Here is a 24058-nt window from a genome sequence, read left to right on the forward strand (position 1 = left end):
TGCAAATGCTCAATCAACAACTTTTAGTATGGCCATTTGTAACTCATTCTATGTGAATGTAACTGAAAATGGCCAGTTTTTACTGACATAAGGACTACACACAAACAAATCACAGTGAAAACTAGAATCTTCCTGAAAAATGCACACCAGATGTTTAACTGCGAAGTGCATATTTGTGTCTGCAGTGCTGACCAAGGAAACATTCAGACTCACAAGACCTTTATAGAGCCTACTGGTTCTCAGTAGACTCAGATGGATATAGGGCAGAAATCACTGTTTATCAGTAGGGCAGCATCAGGTATCTCCCTCCACAGGATTTGACCTCATAACAGTCTGTGCAGAAAGAAGTCCACAGAGCTGTGTTCCTGGTGCTCTTTTCTCCAGGGAACAACTCAGAAGTGAAGAAATGAGACTCAGTTGGCAGATACTGAAACCATCTAGACTTAAAAAGCCTTAACACTAAAACTATCTAACCCCACACTCAGCATATACACTCAGAACTGAAACCATACCTTACTGTCTATGTTAACATGGCTTTGTGCTATTTCTCTGTTGTCCTTAGTGGGACTTTACTTTTCCAGGACTGCATTATCATGCCCATGAAAATGGTTTGATTTTTCATTATAGGAACTTCCCCAAGACCCATGAACTCTTCAACGGAAAGTATCAACAGACAGTTTACAGCTAAAGATTCTTTGAATCCCACGCCTCAAAATCTTCGCCTTGCTGTTTCCACCAATCCTGGGCTACTATTTCATGAGTGTTGAACCTTACCCAATCCTATATAGCCCATTCCTCAACCCCTCCCTTTGAAAGATTCATCATAAATCAAACTTCCAGTTCCCAATGAATTCTCTTCTTCTCTGAGAAACTGCCAAATCTTTGCAACATAGTGTTCTCCCTTCTAATGGTCAACAATAAACTCAACTGAGCTTTGTATTATCAACAGGTTCTCTTGGTAGTGTTAGGGATCCAGGCTTTGATACCTCATGCTCCACCTAACAACACCTGTAATAACAACACAAGCATAGCTTTCAGGGTCCACGGGGCATGCTCAGACTTGTATCACTGAGGAACTCTTACATCATGATGTCTTCATCAGGTTATTTATAGTTCATTAAAAGTTCTTCCCAGCCCATATGCAGTTTACTGACCAGAGGTATTTTTTTAAATATGAGTAATATTGTCTAGAAACATAGATAATTTCCTTCATCAACAGTCTGGAGGGAAAAGGAAGAAAGCTGGCCAAAGGTAAAATTCTTGTGCAGACAGGAAAATGGTTTTGTTAATCCTTTATCCACAATGTATAAAAACATTTCTTCAAGATGAAGAATTCCTATATAAAGATAAACATATTTCTTGGGAGGTAGCATTTGTTATATGAAACTGGAGAAAAAATCATTCAATAAAATAAAGTCATAACAAGACCAAATGGAGTAGGAATGGATGTTTAGACTTCCTTCAAAGAAGAGTGAGGAAATGATGTATTCTCAAGCATAGGAATAATGACTCTGCAGAAAACAGTAAAGAGTCATTTCTATGCAAGTATCTATAATTAGTTAGAGTAAAAAAAATAAATAAGTGGTTATACTTTACAGATTGCAATATATTTCCACATTCTTTGCCACTACATCAAAATCATTACCTAAAGCTTAACAGTAGGAAGCATTTATCATGAATGAAGATCAGTACAGATAAAAATCTCTTTTCACATAAGCAAAAAAATCAAATAAGGAATCTCAATGCTATATTCACTCATTGTTACTTCCTACCCTTCCAGAGCTAATTCCCTCAGTTAGACAGATTGCTTTGTCTCTGTGGAAAAGTCATGAAAAAGAACATATTCCTGAAACATAACCAAAATTTTCAAATAGAACAAAGATGTCTATCTTTAAATCTGTGTATTAACATTCTCTACCATCCGTCCCCACCTGGAATAGAACTTAACAGCTCAGACTATTGCTACCATGTTCCATGTTGAAACCTGTGGCTGATCTCACCCCTTCTCCAAATCCTTTCCCCAAGCCCTCCCTCACTCTGACTCCTCTTTAACTTACAACCTCTTTACTCACAACCTTGAATATGTTGTGAGCACATTTTTCTCTCAGACTAGAAAGTAGGTACATTTGAGTTCAGTGACTTGTACCTTTTTCATCTTTGTATTCATTTGTCCATAATGCTTTACACTTACAGTGGAAGGTCCCAGGTTGGGGACCTAAATAAACCCTGAGGCAATCCCTAAACACATATAGAAAGCTGGCAGACAGGTTATCTGACTGAAAGAATACTTATATTAGAGAAGAAGAATATTCATGGAAAGGAACTCATAGAAAGAGGGGTGAGCACGGTGGCCAAAGGATAATGCCCTGTCATCTAGAAGAAGGAGACACTTAGATAAAAATCCAGTAAAACATGTACAAGGTGTGTATGAGAAAAACTACAAAATTCTGATGGAAGAAATCAAAGAAGAACTAAATAAATGGAGTGATATTCCACATTCATAGACAGAAATACTCAATATTGTCAAGATGTCAGTTCTTCTCAACTTGATCTACAACTACAACATAATCCCAATCAAAACTTCAGCAAGTCATTTTGTGGATATACAATAAACTCATCCTAGAGTTTATATGAGAGGCAAAAATTGTTTAGAATAGCCAACACAATACTAAAGGAGAAGAAAAGAGTCAGAGAACAGACACTACTTCAACACTTACTATAAAGCTACAGTAATCAAGACAGTAAGGTATCATTGAAAGAATGGGCAAATAGGTCAGTGGAACAGAATATAGAGCCCATATAAATATGGTCAACTAATCTTTGACAAAGAAGTAAATGCAATACAATGGAACAAAGAGTCTTTTCAACAAATGGTGCTGGAGTAATTGGACATCTGAATACAAAAAAGATAAATATAGTCATATAGTCACTTCATGACAATTAAATCAATATGGATCATAAACCTAAATGTAAAGCAAACAAACAAAAACTATAAAACCTTTAGAAGACAACACTGGAGAAAATCTAGGTGACACTGAATATGGTGATTACTTTTCAGATACAACACCAAAAGCACAATTCATGAAATAAAAAAAAATTAATAAATTGAACTTTATTAAAATTAAAAGCCCTGTTTTGTGAAAGACACTGTCAAGAAAATAAAAAGACAAGCCAATACTGGAAGAAAGTATTTGCAAAGGATATACCTGATAAAGGACTATTATACAAAATATACAAAGAACTCAAAACTTAACAATAAGAAAATTAACAACCCAATTAAAAAAAGAGCATACGATCTAAACAGACACATGACCAAAGAAGATGTTCAGATGACAAGCATATGAAAAGATGTCCAACCTTATATATCATTAGAGAATTACAAATTAAAACAGCAGTGAGATATCACTACCCATCTATTACAATGGCCAAAATCCAAGACACTGACAACATCAAACACTAGTGAGGCTATGGATCAACCGGAACTCTCATTCATTGCTGGTGAAATGCAAAATGGTATATCCACTTTGAAAGATACTTATCAGTTTCTTACAAAACTGAACATGTTTTTACCATATGATCCAACAATTGTGCTTCTTGATGTTTACCCAAAAGAATTGATAACTTATGCCCACACAAAAACCTACACACAAATAAATGTTTCTAGCAGCTTATTCATAGCTGCCAAAACTTGAAAGTCATTAAGTAGGTAAATGGATGCACAAACTGTGGTACATCCAGACAATGCAATATTATGCAGTGCTTTAAAAAAATGAACTAATAGCCATGAAAAGATGGAAGAAGCATATTACTAAATGAAGAAGCCAATCTGAAAAGGCTATATACTGTTTGATTCCGACTAATAACATTCTGGAGAAGGCAAAACTATGGAGACAGTAAAAGGATCAGGTGTTTCTAGGGGTTCAGGGGACAAAGAATTGATAGGCAGAACAAGAACACAGATGATTTTTAAGACAATGAAAGTACTCTGTATGTTATACAATGGTGGGTGCATATCATTACGCATTTGTCAAACCTTACAGAATGTACTCCACCAAAAGGAACCCAATGTAAACTATGAACTTTGGGTGACGATGTGTCAATGTAGGTTCAGCTGTAATAAACATACCACCCTGGTGGAGGATGTTGATAATGAGGGAGATTATGCATGTGTGGGGCCATCTCTCTATGGGAAGTCTTTGTACCTTATGCATAATTTTGCTGTGAACCTAAAACGACCCTTAAAAATAGAACTTATTACCAGCTTGGCAAACACACTTATAAGAAAAATCAGTCAATTCCAAGGTAGACTTGGCAGGTTTTTTTATGGTTTTAATAAGATTAAAACTAGGAAAAGTAAAAAAAGAAATATAACACAATTCCTACCTCTACCACTCCAACATTATTTTAAATTATCAATAGACTTTAATGAAAAAGAAATGGTAATCGAATTGTAAATAGCTATTTCTGACCTGCTAGTTTGGAAGAGGTTCTGAGGTTCAACAAAAGGGACCAAAAAAGATTCTAGGCTGACAAAAGTCACTAAAATCTACAAATCTATAATCAATTTCTTCATTTCCAATTCTTATTATTGATGATTAGGTAAGAAATTAAAATGTGCAATGTAAAATATATGCTAAAATGAAATAATGCAGGTGGACACTTGACCAGCATAATTCATAAAAAATTTTAGAAAAGTATTAGAAGCCAGTCAGAGAAACACAGATACCCTATGGTCCCACATATGTGTGGAATCTAATGAACAAAACAAACCGACAAAGGCATGGATGCATGGAACAGACTGACAGCTGTCAGACTGGATGAAAGGTGAAGGGATTAGCCAAAGAACACATATGCATAACCCACAGACACAGGCAACGGTGTGGTGTTGGTCAGAGGAAGGGAGAGCAAGAGTTGGGTGGGGGTGAGCAGAGGAGTGGAAAATGGGGACATCTGTAATAGTGTAAACAATTAAAAAAATTATTTTCCATAAACTTTTCTGAAAATTAAAAATGTTTTTATACATTTCCACTCAGCAGTCGCTGACCCATTTATTTTGCTTCCTTGAAACAGTGCATGAGTTATCTTTTTCCCAGTTTCAACTTGTACTGACCTAGTTTGGCATGTTTACCACTTACAGACAACACTCATTGTCCTCTGAATTCCCCATATTATGTTTCCTAAATCCATGTACACTACTAGTGTGCTTTATCTGCAGCTTCCCCAGCTTTCTCTGATGTTCTATAATTCAGCTCTCCCTCATCTCCCAGATATCAAGCTTTCTGGACCTCCCAGGGTGGTAGGCAAATGCTCGCTACAAATCAGTTTGTTTCTATTGTTTGGATGCATAGTGACATACACCCTGTTATGGTTTCTAGGAAATCTGCCTTACCTCTTTTCAAACAGAATGTTTGTCTTTAATAAACTCTGTGTTCCCTGCCTCACAGTTCTCTCTTTCTTTTTTTTTTTTTTTTAGATCACATATCCAGTTCATGAATTCCCAGCAAATCAAATTACCTTCAGTGAGCACGGCACTGAGACGATCTTGAAAATACAAAGTGTGCCCTGGCCGGTTTGGCTCAACGGTTAGAGCATCGGCCTGCGGTCCGGAGAGACCCGGGTTCGGTTCCTGCTAAGGGCACGTACCTCGGTTGCAGTTTGTCCCCGGCCCTGGTCGGTTGTGCGGGTGGCAACCACTCGATGTGTTCCTTTCACATCGATGTTTCTCTCTCTCTCTCTGTTCCTCTCTCTCCCTCCCACTCTACCGGAACAAAAAATGGAAAAATGTCCTCTGGTGAGGATAAAAAAAAAAAAAGAAAATACAAAGTGTTATTAAGTCTAAGTCACTCTGGCCCTGCCTCATGATAAAGGACCAAACTAGTTTTCAGACTCCTACTCTCCTATGCCCAAGCCACTACTAGCTCACGTCCTCATTTTTAAGTTCTAGTTTGTTTTACGTCATTGTACAATCTCTTAAAACCTTGCTAATGCTGCACTGCTTTAAGTCAGTGAGTCACCAATACGCGCTCAGAGTAAAGAAAGGATCACATTCTGCACCATCGCAGAACTTATAATCAAGCTGAGGAAATAAACGTATACAAATGAAATAATAATATCCCCCCAGATAGAGAATTCTGTAAGCAAAATTCATTCATGTCTCTTTTCCCATTTACTCCTTATAACTACCTTGTGAGGTAAGTCAGGCATCCCGTCCCTTTTTTTACAGCTTTGACTGAGACGCAGAGTGACCAGCCCGCAGCTCACAACAAATATGTCCTAGAGAGGCGTAAGGCCCAGATCACCCTACAACTGGCACAGTGCTCAAGAACACACATAAAGCAACAAAAGAAAAATAATTTAAATATGTTCATGTGTATGTGTGTACATAAGTGAAGATGAAATATGGTGAAAATATTCTTTAGGATTGTTTGGGAATAATGTAGGAAGGCTTCCTGCAATAAGTATGTTCCAGAAAGTTGGATGTTATATAACAGAAGAGGACATCTACATGAACTAACTAAAAAGAAGGCCAAAAATCCATAAACTCTTATCAGTGAAGAAACTGGTAGACACATAGACAACACTGAATAAATACTGAAATTAAATAAAACAATAATACAATAACTAAAATAGAAAGTTAAAGACAATGTGGAACCAAAGTACAAGACAATAATAATTTGAAAGATGAGAGGGTGAACAGAGGTCTTTGAATTACTTAAGAGAAGAGAGTAAAGATACCAATAAGTCAAATATTGATGCTAACATACCGAACCTGATGTTAAGAGTGATCAGTTAGAAAAACTTTCAAGCCTGTGGGGGGACCCAGAAGATTAAAGAAAACTTTAACCAATCCAAAAGATAGCAGAGAAGAAGAAAACTAAAATCAGAAGCAGAGAGAAAGGCAAAGAAAAGGCATTTTTAAATAGACAATTAAATGCTCTATAAGTAAATCAAAGAGTAATGAATCTTAATAAATATACATAAATTAAACTTGCCCATTAGCGAGATGTTCAAAATCTATAAAAATACAGCTACAGTCTAATAATCTAGAATGATAAAAAGTTAAAGGATAAAAATATACATACCAAATTAAATTTAGCTTTAATAGTATCGAGACAATAGACCTCTAGCAAAAAAGCATTATTGGGTTAAAAAAAAAAAAAAAGTTAGAAAATAATATTGAGAATACCTCCCAGAAAGTATAGCAAAAAGATAAAATATTAGGAAATAGGAAAGGGGAAAAAAATAACGAAGTTAAAGGACTAGTCCAGTAGGTACAATATCCAAATAAAAGTAGCGCTGGCCAGCAAAAGAACAGAGAAAGGGGGGGGGGGGGAAGGTGAAGAACATAAGGGGAAAATCAAGACATGCTCTTTCCAGATTGTAAAAGCCGCATGCTTTTGCCCAGAAAACTAATGAAAATAGACCCGCACTAAGGCACAGCATGAGTAAGTTTCAGAACTCTGGGACATAGACGATACATGAAACTTCCAGAAAGAGAAGACAGGTCACATGTGAAGGATCGGAAATCATAATGGCAAGTTGCTTAACAGAATTATTGGACGGTAGTCTGCAGTGGCATTATGACTTTCAAAATCTGAGGAGAAATTATCTCCAGCCTAGAATATTGTAGCTAGGCAAACTGTCAATGTGGTGGGAAGGTAGAAAGAAGAGATATTTGTTTAAGAAAATGATATTGATAGAATATTGTTTTCATTAATATATTAAGGAGAGATTTAGACAATTGATAGATTAGTGATAAGCAAATGATAAAACCAGACAGTTATCAATTCTTGGAAAAATGGAAAGTGCATGAAATCATAGCGTTATAGCTGAAATTCAGCTATAAATAGCATATTTGTAGTCATAATGATATAAACACCTAATATTTAGGTGTTGGAAATAGTGAATTTATATAGTGAGGGCAGGGGAGAAATTCCATAGTGAGAAGTCGAAGGAAAGACCTGAAACTGAAAAGCCAAGAGATAGGTACATAATCTTATTGTTTGGTAACATGGAAGCAAGTAATAAAAGAATCCCCCAAACAATTTGGAAGTGGCTACCTCTAGCTTCTGCTTTTATAAAACCAGATATTGCCAACTATTCTTCAAAGAGATTCTAGCAATTTATACTCCTATACGCCTTCACTTCATCATTTCAGGTTCCCTAGAAGTGATGCCAAGCCAGGGTTAGATGTGCACAAATTTTACTGAAATAAATGCCTGGGTAGGGAATGGGGAGGAGCCTTCAGACCACAGGCAGTTCCAACACCTGTAAGGAGGGAAGGAAGGATTGGGTAGGAAGGGCCTCAGGCCACACTATGAAAATGGAGAGTCGAGAGCAAAAGTTGCTCAACAGGGGAGTTCTACATCCATCAGGAATAGATGAATTATAGTATTACCACCATTCTTAGTCATTGAGGAAATTCTTTGCCTTATGGAAATAGGGCTGCAGCGTGTAAACCACAGCGGGTCGGAAAATGCAGCAGCTGCCAGTCAATGGGTTCAGGGTGTGTCGGTAAATGATTAACAACTGGTTCTACAGCAAGTTTTTAAAAAAGTCTTTGTTTGTAGCATTTGCAGCTTTCTGGGTGTAAATAGTCCATTATCGGCAGTTTCCAGCAACCACTGTGACAGTGTGATGACTCACTGAAGGCTGAGTGTGAAAGAGCTGCTAACAATTGGCTTTCCCAAGCCAGGAGCCCTTCCAGGAAGACACTAACTACTCCACGTGTCAGGTGTTCCTGCAGGGAGATCTGAGCAGGGCACCTCCTCAGCCACCGCACTCACCAACCTAGTGTGTTAACAAAGCTGTGATCTTAACAGTGTGGTAACTAAATAGTATGTTAGTGTCGTTTTCCTTTGTATTTTCTTTACTATCCCACCAAATGCATTTATTATTATGCAATCTATACATTTTCTTTTCTATGAATTGAGGCAATACTTTGATTATTTTTATTAAAATCTTTATGCCTATATTCTAAATAACTGAAATCTTAATGTATTAATCTTAATAAATTAATCCATTTAGTAAGTTAAATATAAATACTGCTTATTATCTCCTTATCACATGATTAACATTTTCAAAATCAACTTCTTTCAACCCTTTCCGCAGGGTAAATAGGAAAGAAATAAATTTACCTTTAATAGCTTGATGTAGGTAAACTCCCTGATTAGAAAACAAATTACTATAATTCCTTTTTTTCCTATAATATTTAAAGTAACAATTACATGTACAAAATCAAAATATAATGTCTACATGTAACTTTCAGACACATAGTTTTTTAAAATATACTTAAAGTTGACTGAATGTAGAAAATTTATGGGAAATAGTGACTGAAGTCGAGATCTACCTCCCAACACACATAGTATAACAAAAACAGCAACAATAATGTAGTGGTGAACCTTCCATCTGAACAGTCTACAAGGACAGATAGAATCTTTAGGAAATTGAGCTGGTAATATTGTCATTATGAACACATTTTAATAACAGATATATTCTATATTGGCTCATTTATATATTATTAGTTGAGATTACTGGTTGCATCCTATTAGCTTGGTGTAGCAAGATAGTTGAAATTATCCACTATTAAATTAGAGGCTAAGAAGCTCTGAATGAAGTTGTCTTTTAAGATATTATACATGGCCCTGGCCGGTTGGCTCAGTAGTTAGAGCATCAGCCTGTGGTCCAGAGAGACCCGGGTTCGGTTCCTGCTAAGGGCATGTACCTCGGTTGCAGTTTGTCCCCAGCCCTGGTTGGGTCATGTGGGTGGCAACCACTCGATGTGTCCCTTTCACATCGATGTCTCTCTCTTTCTCGCTTCCTCCCACTCTATCTGAACAAAAAAAATGGAAAAATGTCCTCGGGTGAAGAAAAACAAAAAAAAGAAGATATTATATATGTTTTAAGTATTTTTGTTGTACAGATAACAGTGAATTAGCAGAACCTTCAATTAGATTAGATATCAGAAGACATCCAAAACAGTCTCCAACTACAAATTTACTTAGACAACTTTACAGAAAAGCTATAAAGAAATCAAAAAGGTAAAAGTTCAAGAATTGCTTTTCCATAAAATTGTTCTTATCCTTATATTAATCCAATCACTGCTAACATATATATCTAATATAAATGGTAGTAAAAGATCTTTAGATGCATGGATTTTTTAAATGCTAGAGTTTTCCAAAGTAAACACATCTATTGAATTATCTTTCAACCAGCTATCTAGTTCATAAATTGTATTTGATTCCAACATTGCTGCTTTTCTTCTGCTCCACCTCCTCCAATCGCAGCCTCCAATTCTTCCAACCACAACCTCCAACCTCAGCCATTATCCTCGTAATTAGTATTTTCAACCAGAAATCAAGTGAGGAAAGCTAATAAAAATTCATTGGTGGCTAAAAATAAGTTTGGATAATCTGCAAATTCCTTTTATCCCAATTTTCTCAAAACTGATCCACAGTGCTCAAAAAAAAAAAAAAGACACTTACCTCATCGACATTTTCAAAGGCATTGATGATGTCGTAAGGTAAACAAGACAACAGATCGATCACAAACCAAGTTTTCAGATAGTTCATCCTTATCAGCTTGGGGTCAGAAATAACCTCTCCACCAGGGCCCACAAAGGTCGTGTGAAAATTTAAAACAATGTCAACCAGAAAAATAACATCCACCACACTGTCCAGCACCAACCAGGCTATGTTGTTCTGCTTCGTTTTGAAGGAAACGTTGTAAGGAACCATAATGGCGGTGTAGAAGGTAAGAATTAAAATCACCCAATCCCAAGTAGTTTTAAAAGCACAATAGTGTAAAATGATGTGTGGTGGCGTCTTTGGCGCTTCTTGCTTATACTGAGGAAGGATATCTGATCCCAGCTGAAGAACCTAAAAGAGACAAAATGCATATATTAGTAACATGGACATCTCTGCACAGCTAGTAATGAATTCAAACTCACTGGCAGTCAAACCATAGCCCATTTTCATGACTTCTGATTTCAAGGCCAGTCATGCCATGTATTTCATTTCCCTCTTCTCCTGAGTTTTACCAGTTTGTTCAAAGGAAGTCACTCCAAGTTCAATCTCTCTACCAAAGTTGATCTGACTACTGTGCCGCCCGGCTTTTTCTCCAGTGGCCAACTATTGATTCACAAACTGGGGCAAGAAGAGACCTAATAAGGCCGCAGACCACTCCAGGTGGTAGTTGAGAGTTTTAATAAGCAAGGGAACGTTCATACAAGGCTTGTCTTGGGTGACTGCAAGGCTGGTAGATCTCTACACACACATACCAAAATCTTAAAAGTTTACGTGCAGGCCTTAACTGGGTTCAGTCATATATGCTGCATTGATGGTCTTAACACAGAGCTCTCTCAAGGCTACATCCTTGGAAATGGCTCACACTGTGGGAAGGATGGACAGCACATACATTTCAAGGACAGGATAAAGGGACCAATTGCCCAGGTCCAGCTTGAAGGTCAACCAGTGGTCACTTCCTTTCGAAGACCTCCTCCAACACCAACAGTGACCCATGGCACTGCTGGACATCCAATTCCGGGAGTCTGGGAGTGCTTCTGAGCACTCGCTGGGAAAGCATGCCTAAAACCACACGTCTCTCACTACCCGTTCAACAGTCATTTGGGTGACTCGCTGTTATTCATTCTTTACATGTCTTGAGCACCTCGGGGAACATAACTTTAATTCTGATGGCCTCAGTGAACCCTAGGTCTCCACTGTCAGCGATATTCTTGAGTGGGACTCAGCAAGGGTCCTAATGACTGGCACAGCAATGTCAAGGTTAAAAATGTTATAGCCTGACTTTTCCTTTTCTCCCTTTAGTCAGGACTTAAAGAATATTGTGCTTCATGTCCTATCCAAATGCAATTTTCCTTTAGGGAAAAAAAGCTAAATATTTAAGTTTGCTTCTCCAACCTTTTCGACTTATAAATGGAAAATTTTCAGTGCAAGGGTATACAAACCTTGACCTACTTTGATTAGGTCTAAGTAAAGAAACGAAGAAAAAACAGAGGACAGAGCAAGAGTGGAGGTCTGGGCAGCCCTGGGCACGGTAACAGAAATAGATTTAGCATTGTCTTCCAGAAGCTGGAACTTGGAAACGGTGAAAAGGAGTTAAAGAAGCAGGCCAGAGCTCTGTTCCACGCCATTGGTGAAGTTCGGCTGAGTAAACCTATGTAGTAAGGAGTTTGTAAATGGAACTTTGACAAATAATGTTTCCAAAAGTTTTACCATCTTATGCATCCAATTACTCAGTGTCTTTAGGACAAATGGGACCCAGTAGATAGGACTCAAAAAGTTCAAATCATTTGAATATAAGAATAGATACAAACAAAAAGACCTGTTAGCACGTAGCTCATATGTCACAAGGCAAAATCAGGAGCATTTTTTAAACTTGAGAGAGGGTTATCATAAAGTTTCTCTCACACATAGAACTTAGATAACAAAAACTAAGTATATAGTACCCATTATTACTATTTTGAAATGAAAAACATCATTGGTATTCTCTTAGTTGTCTACTATATTATTTCAACTTTGGGAGTTATAAAAACTATTTATTAAAATCTGTATGTATTTATCTTCATTATCAGTGCCCAGCCATATTTTTCCCATAAGATCTTAAATTACTTAGCAGGAAACTATCCTACCATAAATCTAAGTTTCATGTTGGGATGGACCTTTATATATACAGAATCATACACAACCATGGCTTCACTTTCACTTTTCAACAACTGGTCTATCCATCCCAACTTCACTGTGTTGAACATGAAAATTTCCTTTATAACCAATGCTTATACCTTACCACTTATATTTACACAATCTATAGTTTGAGCACAAAGGATTTAGACTTAGAAAGTAAACTCAGTGCCAAGGTACATTACAACCTAGACATTTTTGCTTTCCTGGACCTTTTATTCCATAAAAAAAATAATAAAATAAAATAAAAATTACATTTTACAGCTGAATTCTTATAAAACTAAATTAATTAATATTATATATTCCATTTTTAACCTAAAAGTTCATTTCTTCCTTCCACTGTTAATAGAAATTCAAGCATCTCATAGATCCCTAAAAATGCTGTGGGCCCTATATACTGTGCTAACAGACAAGTCCATCCTGCTCCATACCCAGGAATTATGTAAGGCAGCCTCCTACATTATGAAAATGGGATCATTCCTGAGTTCAGTATTTCTTAAACCTGGCGACAAACTGGAATAATCTGAAGAGTTTTAAAAACACAGTATACTCATACCTAGACCCCACCGCAGAAAATAATTAAATTACTCTTGTGTGGGTTTTCAGAGAATCTATACTTTCAAAAACCTTTCCAGGTGATTATAATGTACAGTCCAAGGTAAAACCATTATCTTCTCTTTCTTTAGACATTCATAACCCCACTCTTCAGACAGTGACTTGCATACCTAAAGTGACCCCAAAATGCTACAAGAGGAAGAGCAGAAAGAGGAAAAGGAGAATGCCAACAACACAAGGAACACATGCTAAGTTTTTATCTTTCTCTTGTCCAGAGCACTACTTTAATTAGAGCTCCCTTACTGGGGCTTATTTATAAACCAGTTCAGTAACAACTCTTCATTTTCATTTGTACTCCCATAAGCAATAAGCCTTTGGTGGCAAGGAGATAAAATAATGTTTTCTGATGTATTTTTGTACCAATACAAACACATTCTTTCTCTGTAAATATCTGAGAGTATTCATGCTTATAGAGTCAGGACCATGGACAGTAGTGAGTTTTTACCTCTACCCAGTATAAACTTGAGAAACTAAAGTTAATCCACAGATGTCAGAGCATATAAAAAATTGATAAAATGCCTACACAGAGACCAGGATCTTTGAAACTGTGGATAAACTCCAAATGTAGGGGTCCCAGTGGAGTTGAGATAAAAGGTATATGTCTTCGAAAAAGTAAAACAGCCTGAAATTCAATGACAAATCCAAATATTTGGGTTGAGCAAGTTATATGACTGTGAGAACAACTAGAAAGACAATATCCTTGTGCCAACATGGTGTTTGTTCTGGGCCAGTCTTTGGAGATCTAAGAGCACCCACTGACAAGATGTATTGATTGAAAACCTTATTATTTGTTATTTCTGCATGTTCTCCGAAATCTAGACTAAGACCTGACAGAAAGTAGTTTTGTTTCTGAATCAGGTTTATGAATTAGGGATGACTGCTGAAGAAACTAACAATAATCAAAAAAGCGAAGCAAAAAAAACTCAGATGAGAAGAAACAGGAATGAAAAGTCCTTCAAAAATAAAAGTAAAAATGATGAGCTGTCAAGGAAAAAGAACGTTTCCTCTTGATATAGAGGCATAAAAAACAGTAATGAGTGATTTGGGTGTTAAGGTACACAAACTTCCTCTTTATGGTCCCTTTTCTCTTGTTCTTGCCCAATTGTGTTAACAGGAGAAAAAAAAAAAAAGAGCCCAGCTGGTGTGGCTCAGTGGATTGAGCACTGTCCCATGCACTGAGAGGTCACAGGTTTGATTCTGGGTCAGGGCACATGCCCAGGTTGTGGGCTTGATCCCCAGTAGGGGGCATGCAGGAAGCAGCTGATTGATGCTTCTCTCATGCATCAATGTTTCTATCTCCCTCTCCCTTCCTCTCTCTAAAAAATCAATAAAAACGTTTTTAAAAGAAGAAGAAGAAAGGAAAGCTCTAAATAGGGTGTAATAAATACCCAGAAAGAATCATGACTATAAAAGTCAACAGTCACAGAAAAAAGCTCCTACACTTCAGCTTGATTTGTAGAAAGAAATAGACAACTCAAGGCAGAAAAGAAAGTAACTTCAAAACTAAGTAGTACTTAATAACAATTACTATTCAAAAAACAAGTTGTATCTAACCGTCTACTTTAAATCTTGTGCCAATTGCATATCATCTTTTTTAGATGTTGTGATTATGATTATTATTATTATTATTAGTTAATATTTATTTATGTTAATGTCTTGTTTGGGCTTTTAAAAATATGTCTTTTCATAAAAGTATTACTCTCTCCCCAAGGCCTGCAATTCAAACTCAGATATCCATCAGAGGTCTGACCCATAAATCTCCACTCAGATTTCCTTTTAGGAACTTCCAACTTAATATGTGCAAAATGGAACTCATTATCATTGCCTCCAAACCTTCTCTTCCTCCTCTTATATTTGCCATTCTATTAACCAACAGCACTCACTATCTACCCAGTTGTTCACAATAAAAACACAGAGTTGTCTTGGACTGATCCCCTTATTTCACATTCAATTCGAATCTATCAACAAACATGTTGACTCTGATCTTGCTGTGTCTGCAAATGCCCACTTCTGCTTCTGGTTCCCTTGACTAACACCATGGTCATCCTAGCTGAATGGCTACTAGTAACTCTTAACTGGTTTCCCTATCTACCCATTCAGAACAGAGCCACTAAGGGTTCTTAACCATTTTGGGGCTGTGGCTCTCTTTTGACAATCTGGTGAAATCGATGGACTTCTCCTTAGAATAACATTTTTAAATTAATACAATAAAAACATGGGATTACAAAGGAAACCATTGGGACCAATTTCCCTTCAAGAGGTTTCTCTGAAGCACAAATGCAATCATGGCACTTGCCTGGCACGTGGAACACCAACCACCCATTTCACTGCACACCACCTAACCGTTCCCTCCCCATTTGACTTCACCCACACTGAAGTCGCACTCAGAATCATCACACTATCTCATCTCTGGGCCTTTGCATAGGCTGGCCTCCCTGTAAGAAATAACCTGCCTCTTATATTTTTCCTTCCAAATGTACTCAGCCGAGGTACCAGCTCACTCAGGTAGCCCTCTTCAGAGGCCACGACTAGGTAAATGCTCCCGCTTCCCCTGTCATAATATTGACCACATTCTGTTACTGGATTTCTGTGCTAGATATTTAGCTCCTGGATGATAGAGCCCATTGCTGATCTCATACCTACATTCTTCGCAGAGTACCAAGGGCAGAGCAAACCCTCCATCTGTGTGTGCTGATACATAAATGGATGAATGCGTGAACTCCCTATCTCCTTGCTCAAAGGACACCTCCCACTCTATGGATCTTAGCCTGGGATGTCATGAACTACTTTCCAATTTCAAAGGTAGGAGGGAATAAAAAGAAATAACTGAAATTTCTATAACTCTATAAGAAAAAACGTAAATTATCAGGTAGCAGTTTCAAAAGAATAGCCAAAAACATCTATATTGAATTGTTTGGGGGGGGGGTGTACCACAACCATCACCACCTTGGAAAGCAAAGTTAGTCTCCCACTTACTTCAGCTAATCTTGAATGTTTGTGGACCACCTCTGTTTTATTCATTGGCGTGAGCTGCTGCAAAACACTTCGGCTATTTGTCAAAGCCCGTGTCAATCGGGCAAATTTTGTCCAACCTTAAAAATAAGAAGAGAACTCTCAATTTTTCACACATAATTGACATTCTTTATAATATTCAAATTATCTTAGAAATAGTATAATAGCCAGAACTAATGACAAGTATCAATCAAAAGTATCTTACTTCTCTATGGACACCATCACATATTTCAAGTGTGGCTGTAAAATAATAAGAAATTTTTATGTGTGACCTTTCTGTTTTGCTCATATTTATTTTATAGTCTTGGTAGCCAAAGTGGCTAGCTGTCTACAAAATTCTGTGCTCCTCCTTGCTTTATAGAATTGTTTTTTCTTTGTTGGGTAAAAGTGATAAGAATGTCTTCAGATGGTAGTAAATATATGTTGGCAAAAGATATATTAAGATACTTTCTTGTGATCATTTCTCTTTCTTACATCAACTGAATATTATAATTGCATTGAGTATTTTTAGAAACTCCCAAGTCAATCATATACTAACTGAAGTTTCACTTTCTAAGACAGGTGATGTACCCTTTAGTACATCAGAGTGGTGAAATAAAAGACAAGCCTAGTGTATAACAAAGTTCATCCAGAAAACATTTTGAAAAATATCTGAGGATTTATTGAAGGAACAAGTTCAATGACACATGGAATATTAAAAAGTACCAAATGGCACGTGTTCTCCCATTTCCTGGGTTTAGGGCTTTCCCGTAGTCCTCACTCGGTCCTAAACAGTCAGCATTTTTCTCAAGACCCTCTACCAGCCACCTCTCCTTATAGCAGATTACCTCTTCAAATAAGTTACAGAAAAAACAGAAGCCACAAGAAACATGATAGTTTCCAAGTTCATTTCCATCCCTCCACCTCTACACCCACCCGCATGGCACTGATTCTTGCCTGCACCTTTATCATCTCAGCAAATTAGACATTTGTTCTTTCCTGATCATGCATATGTTCTGTTCATGGACATGTAAGTGGTTTCTAGATTTTTCACTGTCACTAACAATGCCACGGTGAATCTCCTTAGTCCTATCCCTCTGTGTTCTTGGACACATCTGGAACTGCCTATTAGTTAATTTAATTCATTCGATCTGTCACCAACCCCCACTGTACAAACTTGGGAAAAGTCGAGCAGCCACCCTGTCTAGGTCAGAGGGAAAAACACACATCAGCAGTTCTAACTTCTCCCAGTGATACATTTTCTGATCTCACCTTTACAGAAACCTAACTGCGTGACTGATTATTCAGCACAGTTTGCTGATGTTACTTAGATGTGGTCGATACAGGGTAATGTGAACAGATAGATGAATACGAAGCGCCTAATACTTGCTCTGTAAGTTGTTCATGGTATTATGAGAACATTTGTTCTCCTAAAAGCTCAGGATGCCAACTCCTTCTTAATAAAACATTAGTTTAGCTCTATTGGGTTGCAATTAACCTCTTTGTCATGGACTGTTTATTCTTAAAAATAAAAAGAAGTCACAGAGGCAGTTAAATCAATTTACTAGACTGCAACGCAAGATTTTAATCCATAAGAAAAAAAGCTTAGGTAAACAATTATACTCTTGGCCAAAGAGACTACATGATATAATTACTCATATTTCATCTGCTGTTTCCTTTCTAAAGAAAATCACTGGCTTCCCACAAGGGGACGGTTGCTATTTTTGCCATTATTTTCCTCCTACAGAAATTTTTTTTGTCTCAATTATTGGCACAAAGATGCCATAACTGTTTGGCACAGGACATTTCACACTGTAAGTGTTTTGGCAGTTTGGGAGTCTGTTTGAAAATACTATACAGTATAAATGGGCAGAGATTTGAGCCATCTCTTTTAGGATACATATGGCTAATCAACAGAATGGACTTCTTGGCTGTAATTTTTCCCCTTTGTATAATTATAAATGATGTACTGGGTACCACTGACTGATTATCTGAGCAACAGTTCCAACACCACAATACTAGGAGCAAAAGATAACAAAAACACATTGCCACCTTGTATTATTTTCAGTAAATTCTGTTGGTTCCAAACAGTACAATTCTGTCAGAATCAGAGTATTCTCGACTTTTTTGTCGGTGGTGGTGTTGAAAAGGAGAGCAGGGGGAAATAGAGAATGCCATTCAGGTGAAGACTTTGTAAGGAGATGTGGAGAACACCATCAAACCCAAACTATGAGTTCCCACTGGGAAGGACGAGGCAGCACAGTGCCATAGATAACATGGGGTTGGCAATCAGTCAGACTTGGCCTGTCAGGATCTTCAACAGTAAAATGGAGATAATAACAGTAATTTCCAGAATTACCGAAATGAGCAATAAAGGCTATAAAGTTCCTGACACATGTTAACTATTTCATCAAAACCGGTTTCCTTCCCCACTGGAGTAAAACAGTGGTTTTTGCTAGCATCCATCGCAGCCTAGATCAAAGGTACTGCTCCGTGCATCCATGCCTCTGGACCTATTTTGTTCATCAGTTTATTTTGTGTGTTAGATTCCACATATAAGTGATATCAATGTAATATCCGCCTTACATGCATGCTCAAGGACATAGACAATAGTGTGGTGAAGGCCTGGGGTGGGGCGGGTGCTGGGTGGAGGGAGGGGGAGATGGGGGGAATAGGGGGGTATCTTTATAATGTCAACAATAAAAAATAAACTTAAAAAATTATTTTTAAAAAGGTATTGCTGACATCATTCAGTGCCATTCATTTTAAAGGCAAAAATCAACCTAGAATGAAGTTCTGATGATCATAAATTTCATTTTGTGGAAGAGCTACACTCAAATCAGTTGGCTGCCATCACTTTATTGTTACTATCCCAGGTGCCATTCAGAAATAAAATTCAGAATTAGCCAGTTGACTCAAGTCTTTCAACCACCTGTCTGAGTTTCTTGGTAAAAATACCAACAGAAGTAGGAGGAGACTGATGTGAATTCCAACCAGTTTTGGCACATCCTCAAAGGACTTGGGCCCTTGCTCCAATCATTGGCCCCTTTTCACATTAAGAAGGTAAAATGTCCTTGCTCTAGGATTAAGAGTTACAGTCTGGCTTGCCAGTGTGTGGATTCACTTGTCTGTTCTGCATCCCCAAACACAATTTTCTATATCCTCTGCAGAACTTTAATTTCCTAAGTATTTCTTCAAAATTTTGCAAACACTTTCAACCTACTCTCTTGCAAGCCAAGCATCCTCAACTCCCTGATCTTTCTGATCCTTCTCTCTGATCCCTGAACTCCACGATTCTTTTCATCTTATTTACCTGATCAAATTCCAACTCAGGTTAAATTCAACACTTTACCTACTTCTACATCTGTACACCTTTGACTAAACATGGGTGGAGTAAAACAGAAAATCATGCTCACAGATACAGTGATACCTCGGTTCTCGAACATAATTCGTTCCAGGAGGATGGTCGAGAACCGAATTGTTCGAGAACCGAAACAATGAAACCCAATAGGAAAGCGGACTCCACAAAGCGTGACTCTCTCTCTGCACTCACACTGATGACGCAAGCAAGGCGCGCTGGGCCGAATGAACGCCATTCGGCTCAACTCGGAAGTTCGAGTTCCAAATATTTGTTCGGATTCCGAGACAAAAGTTTCTCGAATCCTGATTTGGTCGAAAACCGAGGCGTTCGAGAACCGAGGTATCACTGTACTACTGAAATTCATGACCACTGGCTTCAAGCAGACCTTTGTGCTGGCCAGCAAACCTAATGGATTGCCCTTGTCCACTCTCTTCTTCACACTCATAGATGACCATTTGCACCTACTCCTCTCTCCTCACACCTGTAACACTTCCTCACCTCCTTCCCCATCTTTACACTCAGCTCATAATTATGTTTCCTATATTACTGACAAAATACAACAACCAGAAGAAAATTTCCATTTTATACATATGTGTTTATCTGCCCCTCCTATTAGGATGTGACAGAAGGAACTCTGTATTTCCAGGACTTAGAATAGTGCCTGCCTCGTATTGTGTGTTCAACATGTTCTTTGGGTTTTAAGAATGAATAAAACAGATAAACAAGAAATATACAATCTTCCTAGAAGAGTCATGAAAAGGCTCGTGGTAAGTAATTCTAGTTAAGTAACCCAAGGCTGAATGAAAAGTAAATATTGTGTCCGACTTCAGTTCTCTAGCCCCAAATCATTTTGATATTATGGTCTTATCACAAAATCTCATCTGCTATTTCCCAAAAGTTACGTGGTCCCCTTTACCAAATTTAAAAGATTGAAAGATACAATTTTTTGCCTATGTTTCAAAGCATGCTTTCGTATACTGCTAGTTTTGTAGAGATAGTAGGATGATTACTTACTGGCAGAAACATTTTATCTCTATTGAATTCTTCATATTAAATGTATAGCTCACTTGAATAATAGAAAGTAACTCATATATAGCATTCACAGTTACTTTGTGCAATACCTTTTTCAGCAGTCTGTTGTGTATTTGAAAGGTGTGAAGTCTCAAAATAAGTCTATTCAAAATAAGCTTTTCCTCTACAAATTTTGGCACTGGAAAGAGAGAGTTTAATCCTTTCCACAATGGGGTCTGATTTTCCCTATAGATTCTAATTTACATGTCTATCAAGTACTTAGTCCAAAATCAAGTGGTCTGAGTTGTCTGGAGTTTATTCAAATGCCTTTTTTTATTTTTCTAAGAGTGGATTATGCATTTAAGAGATTGTGCCTGACAAAGAACTCTATGATTCTGGTGCACAAATGCAGAGATGAAAGTGGAGACAGAAAAACGGAGAGGCATTAATTTGAAAAATAAAATTCAACCCTTAATATTAACATCCATCCCTCAACGTCACTGTCAAATGCTGCCAACTTTCATTTTCCATAAATAGGCTTCAAAGTTACTCACACCACTATTAAGTTCAGCATATCAAAACTGTGAGAAAGTACTGTACTCATTTTGGCCAACATTAGCTGCCCATGACACCACGTAGTGTAAATGAGAGAAAACAACAGGTATCAGCAGTTAGCTTTAGGTGTTTCACAGATGTTCCTTATCAAGTTGATGAAGTTCCTCCCCATTCCTACTTCACTAAGAGATTTTATCATAAACGGGTGTTGGATTTTGTCAAATACTTTTTCTATGCAAAGTAATATGTTCATATTGTTTCTTCTTTAGCCTGTTGATACAGTGAATTATAATGATTGATTTTTAAATGTTGAATCAGCTTTGCATATGTGGAGTAAATCCCACTTGGTTCTTGTGTGTAATTCTTTCAGTTGTTAGATTCTATTTTGTTGAGGAGTTTTTTACATCTATATTCATGAGAAATACTGGCCTGTAACTTTTTTTTTTATCCTCACCTGAGGACATTTTTCTATTTTTTATTCAGTAGAGTGAGAGGGAGAAAGAGGAATAGAGAGAGAGAAACATCAACGTGAAAGGGACACATCGAGTGGCTGCCACACGCACGACCAACCAGGGCCGGGGACAAACTGCAGCCAAGGTACACGCCCTTAGCGGGAACCGAACCCGGGTCTCTGTGGACCACAGGCTGACGCTCTAACTGCTGAGCCAAACCGACCAGGGCTCACGCTTTCTTGTAATGTCTTTCTCTGAGTCTGGTATGACGGCAGTGCTGGCCTCATGGAATGAGAAGAGTTCTCTCTACTTGTCTTTTCTGAAAGAGACTGAATTTCACAATAAAACCGTCTGCACCAGGTGATTTCTTGTTTTGGAAGTTGATTAATTATTAATTCAATTTATTTAATAGCTATAAGACAGTTCAGGTTATTTCCCCTAGTGAGTTCTGGTAGTTTGTGACTTCAAAGTATTTGCCCATTTTAACTAAGTTAACAATTTGGTGGTAGTAGGTTGTTCAAAGCACTTTTTTAAAAACGCTTTAATGTCCAGGGATGTGTTGTAATGGACCTTTTTGAATTTCTGATATTGGTCATTTGTGTCTTCTCCATTTTTCTCGGTTAGCCTAGCTAGAGGCTATTAACTTGAATAATCTCTTCAAAAAATCAGCTTTGGGTTATAGTGATTTTCTCTAATGTTTTTCTGTTTTCTATTTCATTGATTTCTGCTCTAAGATTTATTTATTGCCTTCAGCTTGCTTTGGTTTAAATTGCTCTTCTTTGGCTTACTTTCCTAAGGTAGAAATTAAGGTTATTAATTTTATATCTTTTTTCTTTTCTAATATATGTATATAATGTTATATATTTCCCTCTAAGCACTGCTTTTGCTGCATCTCACATATTTTTATTTTCATTTAGTTCAAAATATTTTTCTAATTTACCTTAAGGCTTCTTCTTTGACCCATGGTCTATTTTTAAATGTATTAATTTCCAAACATTTGGGAATTTTTCTAGCTATCTTTTTGTTACTGTTTTCTAGCTTAATTACACTATTGTCTAAGAACATACTTTGTAAAATTTCTATTCTTTTAATTTTTTTTTTTTTTTTTTTTTTTTTTTTTTTTTTTGTGCATGCCTTTAGAGGGAACCGAACCCGGGACTCTCTGGTCCACAGGTCGATGCTCCAACCACTGAGCCAAACCGGCCAAGACTATTCTTTTTAATTTACCAAGGTGTGTTTTATGGCCAGAATGTGATCTACTTAGTGAATGTTCCATTTAAGCTTGAGAAGAATATGTATTCTGCTGCTACAGGATGAGTACTTTGAATTTTTAAACAAACAAATGAGCATTAATTAGAAGTTCATTCTATTAGAAGACTAGTATATGAAAAATAATATTTAAATGTATCCTAAACTTCTTAGACACTGGTTATCTGAGTAAAGGCAGAGTAACGGGTAGGACAGTTCCAAAAGTGAACGCTGTAGTCATTCTTCCAGGAGATGACTTAATACACAGATTTTCACAGTCACAAGTAACTGATCTATGTCATGCTTTAAATGGTTTGCACAATGTATAATTTTCCTCGCAATTTGATGCTAACCAGAAACTGAACAGGTATAGGAATATATATGTGATTTCACCTTCAGGAAATAAGTGTAATGCAATTTTTCTATAATTATGATTACAGTTGGAAAGATTAAAATTTTTATGCCATTTTTTTAGAGGTAAGGAAAGGCAATGTTTGCCAAATGTAAGAAGGAAGACATTTAATTTTTAATCTCCTAAGAAATTATTTAAAATATTTCATAAAACTTCTTCTAAGGGTATGTTAAATTCTTCGTTTATATGACACCAATTTCTAATTTAAACATAATTAGAGTAAAATGAGAGCAGAGAGGAGTAAGAGCACATGCCCCTGACTACGATTTTCTACAGCAGTCTCTCTGAATATTATAGTCAATAAGACTCCAATTAGAATGTTTTCATTTCTCAGCCACTGGCTTGATAACAAAATTGTCCTTTACATAATCCAGCAACATCTATCCAAGAGAATCTACAACAATCAAATTTTTAAAAGGTGAAAAGTAACCTCAAAAAATGAACTAATCAAATGCTAATCAATTTTTAAATCCAATCAACAACTAATCAGCTGTGATCCATCCCATAAGTTATATTTTTTTATTTCTAAAACTTACCACGTTAGTTGTTGAAACTCCCATTACATTGATTCTAAATTAATGTTCTATGAAATCTCTTCCTTATGACTTTTCTCAGTTCCTCTGATTACAATTGTTAAGTAACTATTATTTTAACTTTCTATTTCCATTCAAAACTACAATTAAAAAACTGATTTGGACACTAGCATGAATGTGAA

At 37.0% G+C, this 24058-nt stretch overlaps 1 protein-coding gene across 3 annotated transcripts in view; it reads right to left on the bottom strand.

Moving 5' to 3' along the window:
- Nucleotides 1–24058, bottom strand: part of KCNH5 (potassium voltage-gated channel subfamily H member 5) — a 290510-nt gene that overhangs the window by 228071 nt on the left and 38381 nt on the right. For all 3 annotated transcript variants that reach the window (XM_036271993.1, XM_036271986.1, XM_036271995.1), the window contains exons 5-6: nucleotides 16290–16405; nucleotides 10485–10877 (exon numbers count right to left, since the gene is read on the bottom strand). In XM_036271993.1, the coding sequence (XP_036127886.1) occupies nucleotides 10485–10877; nucleotides 16290–16405 (509 nt within the window). The remainder of the gene's footprint in view (nucleotides 1–10484; nucleotides 10878–16289; nucleotides 16406–24058) is intronic.

The sequence above is a fragment of the Molossus molossus genome, unplaced genomic scaffold, assembly GCF_014108415.1.
Source record: "Molossus molossus isolate mMolMol1 unplaced genomic scaffold, mMolMol1.p scaffold_m16_p_1, whole genome shotgun sequence".
Taxonomy (NCBI): Eukaryota; Metazoa; Chordata; class Mammalia; order Chiroptera; family Molossidae; genus Molossus; species Molossus molossus.